Raw genomic sequence first — 15,022 nt, 5'->3', positions numbered from 1 at the left:
TGAAAATAGAAGGCATGGCCAGCAATACAAGGAACAGTTCCCTCAGCCACACAGCCATGTATCATTCGTGTACCAGGAATCATTAAAACGATGCACTTGACCTATTCTTTCTGTTATCATAGCTGATATACTGGGAGTAGGTCTCCCATTATCTATGATTTGTATCTTAACAGCAATAGTTCAGCCAGAGAATGAATGTTTTAATAAGTCCCCAATAACACAGCAGCATTTGTCCTTCATCATAAATGAATCTCCCTTTATCAACATCAAAGCCGTTGCAGGCAGAAGACACGCTCCTAACAATCACCACTGAACACTGCAAGCGATTACTGTTTAGTTAGCTTCTTGGCTGGGGTAAACACGCAAGCCTACTAGCCAGCATGGTCAGCTCTGTGCTGGTTTACAAAGTGCACCGAATGCGCAAGCGCACCTCGACTGAATTCAAGCTCCTCAAGTTTGCCTCTGCGAAACGGCAAACAGAGTGCACAGCCGTCATGTTTTCATCTTTGGACAGATACAAAGCTTTCGTCACTTAAAGTGATATTTATGTGTAAGAGAATTAGGCTTTATTGTTGTTATGTTATACAGTATTAACTAAACATTTCATATGCTGTAATATTATGTAGTCATATTCGTTGATCTTTGTTTTAGATGGTGTTAGCCCAAATAACACAGTAAACATAGACCTAAGTAAAACACTTTCAAGATTAAAATTATTGTGTCCACCTTTTCAATACAAATATATATTTTTAGTGATTAAATTCTACATGAATTAAAAACACCAGTTAGGGACATGTTTCGCCCTAGTTATGGGCATCTTCAGCCTAATACTAAATCTTAAGGTCAAGATTTAAAACTATAAACATTGGAACTTAATAGTAAACTTAATACTGAATACAATGGTCTTATGCTTTTTACATAGTTTACAATATGTACAGTATGTCAATATGTATATTAACTTCGCCAGAATTTACGAACAATGAATGAATTTATTTTATAATGACTAGACATCCAAATTGTAGATTGGATTCATCACAGCGTGAGTTGGGGTTTCTTCAATTGTTATGGTCGCCTGAGTCGTAAGTATTGTTACAAAACCGGAACCTTGGTTAAAGTCGTTCATGTTAGGGTATGAATCATTCGAATATTCCTTTAGAAAGAAGCATGGTTATGTGTTAAGGTTGAAGCATGTAGGTTGGAAACTATTGCTGATCAGATAAAAAATTTTGGAATATTATGTCATTCTTGTTGATTAACTTCCCATTAGTACATTGTTCAACCTTGGGAGGAATATGAGTTGTCTGTAACTGGATAAGAGAAAAAAACGGGGAATTAGAATGATGAAAGTAAAATCCAATATGATAATAATTGCAGAGTGAGTGTTTATCACATGAACTTACTTGTCTTGTCGACATTAGCTGGGACCAATTGTTCCGGTTGTGTCTGAACGACTAAGCTTGCTACTCCTAGTGTAGTACTGATGCTGTAATGGAGGGGTGGAGCGTGGAGAGGAAGGGGGAGTGAGTTTCAAATCATGTGTCCGTGTTGTTGCTTGAGAGGTGTTACTCGAATTGGATTGGGCGGGCCTGGCATTAGGTGTGGCTATTGGAGCGCATGCATTCTGTGATTTAAACATACTGGGAACTTTATTCTGATTAATGGCCTGGATTAACCTTTGAGTTGTCTCGTATAACGGATTTTTGTTCTCAATGACATTGTTAAGATTATTATTTTTATTATAAGTTTGTTCCAAATAAGTGTACAAGTTCTCTGTTTCGTTCAATAATTTCCCTTTGCCTAGGCTTTTAACGATCGTCAAATCATTCTCTATTGAGGTGAACTTATGGCCTGTTTCAGTCATTTGCTGGCTCATGGCTGAATACTTGTTATGCTTGGAAGCATTGTAATGTTCCAGATACCTTGTGTAAAAGCTCCTTCCTGTTTGTCCAAAATATGTGAACTCACATTGGGCACATTTTAACCTATAAACACCAGATCCTGAGTAAATGATGTTATTATTGTTATTGACTCTATTGTGGTTGAGGAATATATTCTGATTATTATTTATTGTCTTGAAGGCTATGTTGACGCTGTGTTTTTTAAAATATTAGTGATATGATGGATAGCCGGGCTATTATACGTAAATGTGGAGTAGCTGTTGATCTTTGATTTCTCTGGGACTAGGTTGGAAGATAGCCTAATTTTGATATTAATTAACTGATTGATTACATTTACCTTGAAGCCATTGAACCGAGCTAACTGTCTTATGTAATTCAGCTCTATTTCCAAACTTTTTGGTGAAAGAGGAATTTTTAGTGCCCTATATATTAGATTATGATAGGCAGCTAGTTTTTGGGTCTTAGGATGTAAGGATGAATCTTTAATAGTTATGGGTGAATGAGTAGGTTTCCTAAAAGTTCGAAATTGTTATTCAAGCGTGTAATTGTTAAATCTAAAAAAATTAGAGAATTATTGACCTCATCTTCTTTTGTGAATTTGACGTTAGGATCTATTTCGTTCAGTGAAACTAATATATCGTGACTGTCAGTAATGTCCTTATTGATGATCACGAATGTATCGTCAACAAACCTTAGCCACAAACTAATGCCCTTTATTTGTGAAATTTTTGTATATTCTAAATGGTCCATGTAAATATCTGCTAGAATGCCAGATAGAGGGTCTCCCATAGCTAGGCCTTTCTGCTGATAATATTTACCATTAAAGGAGAAGTAATTATTGTTTAGAACGAAATTCAAAATCTTCATGAATTCTTCAATTTCCATTTTACTAAGGCCGCTGTGTTGATTGATGTTGTCATGGATAATTTTAATGGTTTCCTTAGTAGGAATGCTTGGAAACATGTTTGTGGCATCGAAGGAACATAAAATATGGTTGGGTTGCAGTTCAAATTTCTTCAATATTTCGCAGATTTTAATTGAATTTTTTAAAGGGGATTTATTGTTGAAAAAATAATATTTTCTTAAAAACCTATGAATGAATTTCGATACTTTATAGGTGGGGCTATTCCTATAATTTATAATGGGACGCATTGGGGTGTCCTTATGAATCTTAGGTAAAGCTTTGGCGGTAGGGATACTGGGGTTCATGTTGAAAAGTCTTTGTTGCTCTTATTCGTTGAAAAGAAAATTAGAACTATTTACTAAAGTTTCTAAATTTCACTGAATTCTTACAGTGGGATCTTTGTTAACTATAGAATAACTTGTATCATTAAAAAATTCTTCTTCTGTTTCCAACATACATGCTTCAACCTTAATACATAACCATGCTTCTTTCTAAAGGAATATTCAAACAATTCATACCCTAACATGAACGACTTTAACCAAGGTTCCAGTTTTGTAACAATACTTATGACTCAGGCGACCATAACAATTGAAGAAACCCCAACTCACGCTGTGATGAATCCAATCTACAATTTGGATGTCTAGTCATTATAAAATAAATTCATTCATTGTTCATAAATTCTGGCAAATTTAATGTACATATTGTACATACTGTACATATTGTAAACTATCTAAGAAGCATAAGACCATTGTATTTAGTATTAAGTTAAGTTTACTATTAAGTTCTGATGTTTATAGTTTTAATTCTTGGCCTTAAGATTTAGTATTAGGCTGAAGATGCCCATAACGAGGGCAAAACATGTCCCTAACTGGTGTTTTTAATTCATGTAGAATTTAATCACTAAAAATATATATTTGTATTGAAAAGGTGAACACAATAATTTTAATCTTGAAAGTGTTTTATTTATTGTATCTTCAATACGGACTAAAATGAGATTAGTTACTTGTAACTTGATAGCCAACCAGGCAAATTATCATTTAAACAGATATTTGAATCTTAAGGTCAAAATAGGTACTTTAACAAAAATGTGTGTACTTTGCGATCAAGATCCCTGAGAGGAATGCAGGAAATTGATGTCCAAGGTAAGTGAGGAAGAGATGACAGGATGAAGTGACAGTGAGATGACAGCTCTAATACTCATATTACTGTTCTGTTAAGAAATCTGCTATTTACCCAACTCCTGGAGTTGCGCTAAATCAATAATTAAAAATTTACTGCTTCAGATGACAAGGAATCAGAACTCTCATGCTCCTGGTACATTGTCAATAATGGTAGGAATGATTCCATATGTGAATATTCACCTTCAGATTTCTCAATATTCCTGCAGTAGGCCCTATGCCTCCTGAAGCACTAAAGTTTTTTTTAAAGTCGTATCAACACAGACAGGTCTTATGGCGACAATGGGATAGAAAAGGCCTAAGAGTAGGAAGGAAGCAGCCATGGCCTTAATTAAGGTCCAGCCCCAGCATTTGCCTGGTGTGAAAATAGTAAACCACGGAAAACCATCCTCAGGGCTGCTGATAGTGGGGTTCGAACCGCACTAACTGCAAGGTGAACTCGCCTGGTAAGCACTAAAGTAATATCAGATATCACTGTAAGTGAGAATCTTTTTTACAGCTTACTGAGGGCGTGGCTGTGAGCTTGCATCCGGGAGATAGTGGGTTTGAATCGCACTGTCGGCAGCCCTGAAGATGGTTTTCAGTGGTTTCCCATTTTCACACCAGGCAATTGCTGGGGCTGTACCTTAATTAAGGCCAAGGCCACTTCCTTCCAACTCCTAGGCCTTTCCTATCCCATCATCACCATAAGACCTATCTGTGTCGGTGCAACGTAGAACCACTAGCAACAACAGCAATTTACTGAGGATAAGTCTGCATTTAAATCGTCCTCTTACCTCTTGTATAACTTAAGACCTTATGAGCTCTATGCATATTTTGTCTGGCAACAGAATGAGTGACTGGGTGAGTTGGCCATGCGGTTAGGAGCGTGCAGCTGTGAGCTTGCATCCAGGAGATAATGGGTTCGAACCCCACTGTCGGCAGCCCTGAAGATAGTTTCCCATGGTTTCCCATTTTCACACTTCCTAGTCTTCTACCATCTTCCATTTTCCAACATTTATCTGTCTTTCTTCTTATCCTACACTTTCCACATTCAGACTGAAGATCTATCAGCAAGTGTTGAAGCCTGCCCGCCCTCCTGACGAAGCCAAAACAAGCTCATCAGCGGCTGAGAGGAAACGAATGTACAAGGAGAAAATTATTGTAGAAGAACTGAGATTGATGAGGAGAGTGCACATCCTTTTGAAGATGGCAGTATATGAATATATGGAGACTGTCCTTGTCTCCTTTTATATTACTCTCTCTTCCCAAGTTGATTTGTAAGTGTGTTTATCATATTATGTACTCCTATCTTTCTATATATGACTCATAATCAATCTATGGTGTTCTCTGTTGGTTAAATATTGAAGATTTGTTAGGTCATAGCAAGCTACATGTTCTTATTACAGAGCTTGGCCTGGACAGAGCACACCAAGGGAGTTCTACTTGGTGCTTTCTACTGGAGCTACTGGCTAACAGAGCTACCTGGTGGCTTATTAGCTCAACGCTTTGGAGGTCGATATACTCTATGTGTGAGTGTCCTGGCAGCTGGACTGTTTAATTTACTTTTACCAGTGGCATGTAGATATCATTACTGGGCTGCAGCAGCAGTCCGGGCACTACAAGGACTGGCACTGGTAAGTTATCACATTAAGGATGTTTACACAAATGCATTAGAATGTACAGAATTGAATTATCAGAGGTGCCAACCTTTGAAGTGGATTATCAGTAATCGCCCTCCGCCCCCGAGAAGAATTTCGAGTCGAGTCCAAAGCATGCTCCTTCCTTGTCAATAATGACACCCCCTTTGTCCTTCCCTCTAGCAATCTATTCGAAAGTATACCATATTACACAATAACATGTGCACACAACCTGTCAGTTCTGTGATAGCTTGTTTCTCACGCAGCAGCTGCTTTTCAGCGTGGTTTTTCTTTAAGCATCCTTCCCACTGTGATGGTATTTTCGTCCTCTGAACCATAAGCGATTCCAGCACTGATATGCTTAATGTAGGCCTTACTTCTTTCCAGGTACACTTAACACAGCAAATACGACATTACTGAAGGATTTATAGTGGAGAAGGGCAGCGCCTGAGCTCCTTCATTCACAATGAATTTTACAGCGCTTGTGGGTAGCAAAGGAAGTCACGATCGAATAAGTATCGTTGCCAACTCACAAGCATTGAAACGAGGACGATTTAGGAGAAAGGCTCGAAAGGATTGAAAATTTTTCCTTTTATTTTTACCGTTCAAAATTATTTTTTCGTGATGTCTGCTTTTCCGTAATAATTTCCCCATTGACCGTAATTCCGTAATCGTGAGGTGAAATCCGTAATTATTACGGACAATCCGTAATAGTTGCCACCTCTGAAGTATGAATCTTTTTCTAGGGAAAGCAACAAACTTACTGTCATTAAAAATATAACAGACAAAAGAAGGGGTTATGTTGAGTCAAAGTCTGTACATAGATAAATTAATCACAGAGTTTTCCATGAGTGACTGTAAACCAAGTAAGGTTATTTTACCAAGTGGGTATACAGCAGCTGAAAATGATGAGCAGGAATTTCTTTCGACCTTTCACTCACATTATCGTTTTTGCTTAATTTAATTGCTGCTGCATTGTCAACAAAAACTTTACCTTTCTAGCCCTAGCTCTGATACCTCTGCCATTGCCATGTATTCAGCATCCATGGTAGATCCAGCAATACAACTCTGTTTCTTACTATACCAAGACACTTACACCCCATGCCACTGTGGTTACATACCCACTCACTGATCTTCTTGACTCAGCACCTCCTCCCCTAATCTGCATCACAGAATACTTGTGCAGACTCTTCACAATTTTTAAAACATAACTTTAAATCTCTAGTACCACATAGATATCTCATGATATGCTTAACCTCTTTCCAATCTCTAATCTTAGATTTTTGAAAATTTTGGCTAACTTTACTTATCGCAAATGCAATGTCAGTTCTAGTATTACTTGACAAATATAGCAAACTTCCTACTTCACTGCAATAGATGGTACAATAAAATTCCTGCTCTACATTTTCACCTGCTGTATACCCGCTTGGTAAAATAATCTTACTTGGTTTACAGTCACTCATGGAAATATCAGTGATTAATTTGTCTATGTACAGACTTTGACTCAACATAACCCCTTCTTTTGTCTGTTCTATTTTAAATGACAGTAAGTTTGTCACTTTCCCTAGATCTATAATCTCTAACTCATCTTCCAACCTTACTTTTACCATCTTAACAACCTCTTTGTTACCTATTACAAATTATATCATCAACATACAAACCAATGATACAACTCTCCTTTACATACACACATGGTTCTTTGACACATCTCTCTTCTCCATCAGATATTGTATGAAAGCCACTCTTGTGAACAACTCCAAAAATGTCATTCTATTGTAAATTTGCAATGATCTACCATTATCTGAGAGCAAATTAAACATTTTGAGCTTTTTTCATTTGAAGCTATAAAGAACTGCAAATCCCATTCTTTCTTAAACTGCTGCAGTACATCCCCACTCCTTTGCTTTTTAGGAGTAACCACAGTTTATTGAACAATCCCTTGACCTTTCTCAGATCAAGAGCGAGTAAACTGATGATGAATTGACAACATCCAGTGCTCCAGCCTATATCCAACAGTAGTGTGCGTGCATCTTCACCACTATCGTCACAACACTCTGTCTCGCATGCACCAACTCCTACCCATGTTTCACCTCCATTGCTGACTCTCTTTCATAGTGCGTCCATACATGTGTACACCTGTAAGTACCTAGGTGTTAATACATGGAAAGATCTTCATTGGGGTAATCACACAATGAGGTTCTAAACAAAGGATACAGAACTCTTCATGTAGTTGTGAGGGTATTTAGAGGTTGTAGTTGTAGTTGTAGCCCAATTCCTGGGGGCTTTAAACTATTGGGACACCCTCTCCCCAGGGGTGATAAATTTGGAGGGCCCTTCCCTGGGTTATGGGTGAAGACCTCAATGGGATCTCAATGGACTTCGGTACGGTGAAGGTGGCAGAAGGGGCAAACCTGTAGCGTCTGTACTCAGAGGAACAGCTACAAAAGGCGTCAGACTCCATGTTAGAGGCAGCCTAATTTGAACCTGGCAGAAGGTAACAAAATGCCTTTGGGAGTGGCAAACCCATCGTACAAACAGCCTATAAAATACGTGCGAGTGAATTGAGGCCTCGGAAAATGCTAGGGCATCACCCTGAAGTGACGCGTAATTCCCGGTGCTCTGGGGGACTGTGAGACGTGGGCTACTAGACATCACGAGAATCGGTATTATCAATATCATGAATTTGAATGGCAAGGTAGAAGATCTGACAGAGTATATGGAGAAGAAAGACATAACAATGATGGGAATAAAGTGAGACAAAATGGAAGGGGAAAGGTCAAAAAGAATTGAAGAAAGGGTATAGATTATATTGGAGTGGAGGAAAAATAGAAACAAATGGTGTTGGTGTTATATTGAGAGAAGACCAAGACCTAGTGCAATGTGACAAAATTGACCAGATCAGTGACAGGATAGTTAAAGTTAGACTTGGACTTGAGAGTGGAAACAAGGATTTTATACAGGTTTATGCACCCCAATTGGAGAATGCAGATGGATGTTTAGAAGAGTTTCTAGAACTGGAAACTTGAATTGAAGACAAAGGTTATAATAATTGGAGACATGAATGCACATGTTGGAACAGACAGACAGGGAAAAGAAGAGATAATTGGCCCCTATAGTTATGGAAACCAAGATGAATAAGGAGATTTGGTAATAGATTTTTGTAGAAGGAATGGATTAATTGTTGGCAATACGTGGTTTAGAAATAATAATAATAATAATAATAATAATAATAATAATAATAATAATAATAATAATAATAATAATAATAATAATAATAATAATAATAATAATAATAATAATAATAATGATAATAATGATAATAATAATGATGATAATAATTTATTAACGGTAATACCATTTTACAGAACAGTAGAGAAGAATAAACAAAACAAAACACACTAAAAAGAAAGTTCAATGGAGTATAAGTAGAAAAATATGTACAGATATATACACAGGTTATATTACAAGTAATCACAGGAAAGTAATAGTCAATTCTGGAGATTATGTAAGTGATTTCTAAATTTTGACAATGAGCAGTTAAATATATCAATATCTACTTTGTTTAGAGATCTTGACATTCATTCAATTGGCCCATTGAATGCGTAGTTAGTTCTATGCCAATTTGTAGACAATGTATTCTTGAACCTTGTGTGTCTGTCTGGTACATGTATGTTAATTTTTGCAAGGAGTTGTGGACAGTTCACCAAGGAATGAAGCAATTTAAAAATGAAGAGTGTATCCAATAATTCACGACATTGAGACAGGCTATGCAGATTTAAGGACTGTTGTAGGGATGTATAATCAACATTATCATATGAGAATCCTGCTCTAAATTAATATAAACGAAGAAATTTATGTTGTACTGAATCTAAAATATGGATAGAGGTCTGATGAGAAGGGTTCCAAACAGGTGTACAATATTCTAGTATAGGGTGTACCATTGACACATACAGCAATCGATAGGTAGCTAAGTTTGAAAATTCTCTAGAATATCTAGTAATGCAACCCAATCTTTGAAATGATTAATTACAAATATTTTCAATATGTTCATAAAATGATAGGTTATAACTGAATAAAACACTAAGGTCATTAACTTGTGAAACAGGAGTTAGAATGTTGTTATTACTAAATTTGTACTGAAATGATATTTTCTTCTTGTTTTTAAAAAACGATATTATTTTACATTTCTCATGTTTAAGTTTCAACCCATTTTGAATACAGTACTTTTCCAGATGATGTAAATCTTCTTGAAGTTTTAAACAATCAAGTGGACAATTAATTTGCATAAAAATTTTTGCATCATCGGCAAACAAAAGCAATTCAGAATTCTTAAGTATATTTTTAATGTCATTTATGTAGAGAGTAAAACGTAAGGGCGCAAGATGAGACCCTTGAGGAACTCCACTGGTAACAATAATAGGCGCAGAAAAATGATTCCTTATTTTAACAATCTGCAGGCGATTTTCAAGATACGATTCAAACCATGAGAGGAGAGGCCCATTAATTCCGTAGACTGTTAGTTTTTGCAGCAAGATATCGTGGTCAACAGTGTCAAAAGCTTTTGAGAAGTCTGTATAAATGCAGTCCACTTGGGAGTGGTTCTCTATTGTATCCAAGAGGAACTGATAGAATAAAAGAAGAATGCTACAGATTGACCATCCTGAAAAGAATCCATGTTGCTCATCAATGATGATGTTTCTAAAGAGAGGTGTGATTTTGTCAAGAATTATTGAGAAAAAAGAACTCACAAAAATTAACTATATATGGTTGGGGAGATAGAAAGACAAAGACAATGATAGATCTTATTCTGGTGGAGAAGGAGAAATGTAGACAACTGGAAGATGTGACAGCAATGCCAAGAGCAGATTTTGAAGGAGACCACAAAGTGGTGGTAGCCAAATTAAGACTTAGTAAAATAATGAAGTCAATAGTAAAAAAGGGAAAGAAAAATAAAGGGTTGGAAGTTAAAAGAGAAAGAAATAAGGGAAAAGTTTCAAGAGGATCTGAAGAAAGAAATTCCCCAAGATGACTTGAACAGTGTGTAAGAGGAATGGACATGTTTCAGAAATGGATTTGTAAACTGTGCAGTAAACACCTGTGGAAGATTATCAGGGAGGAAAAAGGAAAAGAAGACTCCTTGATGGAACAGCAGGGTAAAGGAAGCAGTTAAAGAGAAACAAATGGCTTGGAGGAAGTGGCAGCAATAGTACAGAGAATTGGCAGAAATATAAAGAAGCCAAAAAGGTATGTCAGAAAATAGTACAAGAAGAGAATTGGAAGAGTTGGGAAAGTTTCACAAGGGGGATATAAAGGGAAGTAAAAAGGTTTTGTATGGTTTGGTGAAGAATAGTTTACGAAATAGGGAAGATACAAAAAAATTTTTTTTTAAAAACAGGGCAGATATTGATGCAAAGAGATGACATACTAAAAACATGGGAAGAATACTTCTCAGAATAGCTAAATATTAAATACAGTGAACTGATAGATGAGAAGGAGCAAGAAGAAACAAAGGGGAAAGAAGAAGAAGAAGAATAAAAGGAAATATTGATGTTAGAGGAAGCCATACAAAAGATGAAGAGTGGTAAAGCAGCAGGAGTGGATGAGGTAATTCCAGAAATGTTAAAAGCAGCAGGACCAATAGGGCTACAGGGGCTGTATAGATTATTTAGAATAATCTGGAGAAAGAAAGATATCCCAGAAGAGTGGGGAAGGGGTTTAATTATCCCGATATTTAAAAAAGGTGATAAAAAGGAATGCAATAACCACAGAGGGATCACCCTTATTGCCCAAGTAGCTAAGATATTTGAGAGAGTATTGGAAGGAGAACTGAGGAGGAAGCTAGAAGGAGAAATGGAAGAAGAACAGTATGGTTTTAGGAAAGACAGAACAACGTTTGACCTGATCTTTATTAAGGAAAAAACAAGTTAACAGAGTGGAAGTGCAAATGATAAAAGCTATGTACAAAGATTGTTAGTAGTGTGAAGACTAGTACAGTAGAGGCAAAAATAAATGGTTTAAAGTTGAAACTGGTCTCCGACAGGGAAGTGTACTATCCCCCATATGGTTCATCATAGTCATGGATGAAATTCATAAGAACATTAAACAGAGATTGGGAAGACAGGCAACAATAGCCATATTGTTTGCAGATGATATAGTGATATGGGGTGAGGATGAAACGGAAGTGCAAAAACAAGTAGATGTGTGGAATCAAGAGGTAGAAAAATTTGGGATGAAAGTAAGCACAGAGAAAAGTAAAACAATAGTGATGACAAGGGGAAGGATGGAAATAAGAGGAAAGATAAAACTGAATTATAAAATTCTGGGAGTGGTTAAAAGTTTCAATTACTTGGAAAGTGTGATCACAGAAGATGGAAAGACTACCGAGGAAATTGGAAAAAGAATACAACAAGCAAACCGCTTCTACCAGAGTGTAAGGGGTATTTTGTGAAACCAAGATGTCCCGAAGAAATGTAAGAAAGTATTATATTCAACTTATTATGAACCCATACTAACCTATGCAGCTGGATCGTGGACCACAACAAAACGAGAGGAGAGTAGAATACAGGCAACGGACATGGAATTCCTAAGAGGTATCGAGGACAAGACCAGAAAGGATAGAATTAGAAATGAAGAGATAAGGAAAAGGACAGGAATCTTGAAACTTCAAGACAGGATGGAAACAACAAGGCTAAAGTGGTATGGGGATATGATGAGAATGGGAGAAGAGAGAGTGCCAAAAATAGCTTTTTCAGAGAAGTTAACAGGAAAGAGACCACGAGGAAGACCCCGAAAGAGGCGGACAAATTCAGTATGGGAGTGCATAGAAAAGATGGGAGGAAAACCAGAAGATGTACTTAAAAAATCAAAATCAAATCAAATCAAAATCTCTTTATTTGCAAATGAGGTGTCTACCGCAGTGGCAAATGGTACACTAAAATATATTATTGTCAAGCACTAAATATTAAATTAACATGAAGAAAATTTTCCTATAATGCAATATTATACAATTTACGCTAACAATATTTTTCCTATTAAACACACAGTTCATCCTTAATAAATTTATATTGTTTACAAAATTCTACTTATAATATCTCCTATACTTACAAACATAGTCAACTCATATACAGTATGTGGAATTACTTCAAATAATACTATGCAACTGGTATAATATTAAAATTTACATTGCATTTATTTACTTTTTTTTTTTTTTTACCCATTTTGGAACCTAAGTAGCATAACGACCTGCTGCGTCTTAACCAGAGCCCCTTTTGCCACCACTTTTCACAGTTCCTGAAGGGCCTTCACAGCTACCGTAGCGGTCCCAGGGCCCTCGAAGTCCCCACTGTACTTCACCCCTACAGGCAGTCCCCTACTTTGGCTGTCCAAATTCCATGGACCAGGGGATGGAATTAATTTTTTGTTAACACACATTTTTTAAAATTTACAATAGCCTGCACTGGTCGAATGCCCTCTAACATTTCATTAATTTTCTCTGTTCCTGTTTATTCTCTTCTTGAATATCTGTACAGATTTTGGAAAAGGATCAAACACTACCCCTGGTAAACTGTTCCACTCCTTCACACCCTTCCCAATGAATGAAAATTTACCCCAATCGCTTCTGCTAAAATTCCTTCTAATTTTATATTTGTGGTCAGTCCTGCCAATATAATTATTTTCAAACTGAAGCCTCTTATGGATTTCTCCCCATGTTTCTTCTCCAGTATAGGCTCTATATAATTCTGTAAGTCTAGTTTTCTCCCTTCTCTTACTTAAAGTTTCTCACCCAAGTTCCTTTAACATTTTTGATACACTGCTCTTTCTGCTGAAATCCCCTGTTACAAAACTTGCTGCTTAATTCTGCACACTATCTATTTCTTTTATTAGGTACTCTTGGTGAGGATCCCAAACACTGTTTGCATATTCCAATAATGGACGAACCATACTTAAGTAACTTTTCTCTTTTAATTCTTTGTTGCATCCTTTAAGTAGCCTCATTATGACATGTAACGATCTGTATGCTTTCCCAACAATGTCATCCACATGACCCTTCCAGTGCAAATTACTTTCAAATCTCACACCTAAGTATTTGCACTTGCCATCTTTGGGGATAACTACCCCATTCAAAGTATATTCAAATTCAGTTTTAAAGCTCCTGTTTGTAAATGTTGTAACAGTTGATTTGCCTCCATTAACCTTCATATTATTCTCTTCAACCCAGTGTTGGATACTCTCAAGGTCCCTTTGTAATTCTGAACAATTGTCAATGTTATTTATTTCCCTAGAAACAATTATGTCATCTGCATACAATCTTATTTTTGATGTTATATTATATTATATATATTATATATATTATATATAATATTATATTATGTATTATATTATATTATACATTATATATATATGATATTATTATTCATCGAAAGGGGGGTAGCAGCCTTTCGGTAGTTGCAAGGGCGGCAGTCTAGATGATTGACTGATACGGCCTTGTAATAATACTCAACATGGCTTAGCTGTGTTGATGCTGCTACACGGCTGAAAGCAACGGGAAACTACAGCCGTAACTACCTCCCGAGGACATGCAGCTCTCTCTGTATGAATAATGTACTGATGATGGCTTCCTCCCGGGTAAAATATTCCGGAGGTAAACTAGTCCCCCATTCGCATCTCCGGGTGGGGACTACACGAGAGGGGGCGATCATCAGGAAGATGGATACTGACATTCTGCGAGTCGGAGCGTGGAATGTTAGACGTTAGAATCATTGTGGTAGGTTAGAGAATCTGAAAAGGGAGATGGATAGGCTAAAGTTAGATGTAGTTGGTATAAGTGAAGTACGTTGGCAGGAAGAACAGGATTTTTGGTCAGGCGACTACCGAATTATCAACACGAAATCAAACAGGGGAAATGCAGGAGTTGGTTTAATAATGAATAAGAAAATAGGGCAGCGGGTAAGCTACTACGACCAGCATAGTGAAAGAATTATTGTCGTCAAGATAGACACCAAACCAATGCCCACCACAATAGTGCAGGTCTATATGCCTACTAGTTCAGCGGATGATGAAGAAATTGAAAGAATATATGAGGAGATAGAAGATTTAATACAATATGTAAAAGGTGATGAGAATCTAATTGTGATGGGAGACTGGAATGCAGTGGTAGGCCAAGGAAGAGAAGGTAGTACAGTAGGAGAATTTGGATCGGGACAAAGGAACGAAAGAGGAAGTCGGCTGGTTGAATTCTGCACTGATAATAATTTTGTCCTTGACAATACTTGGTTCAAATACCACAAACGACGGCTGTATACGTGGACGAGACCTGGAGACACTGGAAGGTATCAAATACATTATGATTAGGCAGAGATTCAGAAACCAGGTGTTGGATTGCAAAACTTTCCCAGGAGCAGACGTGGACTCTGACCACAACTT

General features: G+C 36.9%; 1 protein-coding gene across 6 annotated transcripts in view; it reads left to right on the top strand.

Moving 5' to 3' along the window:
• Positions 1–15,022, top strand: part of LOC136881228 (sialin) — a 227,372-nt gene that overhangs the window by 73,145 nt on the left and 139,205 nt on the right. For 5 of the 6 annotated variants that reach the window (XR_011018734.1, XR_010861007.2, XM_067153992.2 and 2 more), the window contains exon 3: positions 5,369–5,596. Coding sequence is in view for 4 of the 6 variants with exons in the window: in XM_067153992.2 (XP_067010093.2) it covers positions 5,369–5,596 (228 nt within the window). In the remaining 2 variants the exon portion in view is untranslated. The remainder of the gene's footprint in view (positions 1–5,368; positions 5,597–15,022) is intronic. The other variant, XM_067153983.2, reaches the window with a different exon arrangement.

Source organism: Anabrus simplex, chromosome 1 (genome assembly GCF_040414725.1).
Source record: "Anabrus simplex isolate iqAnaSimp1 chromosome 1, ASM4041472v1, whole genome shotgun sequence".
In the NCBI taxonomy this organism is placed as follows: Eukaryota; Metazoa; Arthropoda; class Insecta; order Orthoptera; family Tettigoniidae; genus Anabrus; species Anabrus simplex.
This window is presented reverse-complemented; position numbering and strand designations above follow the sequence as displayed.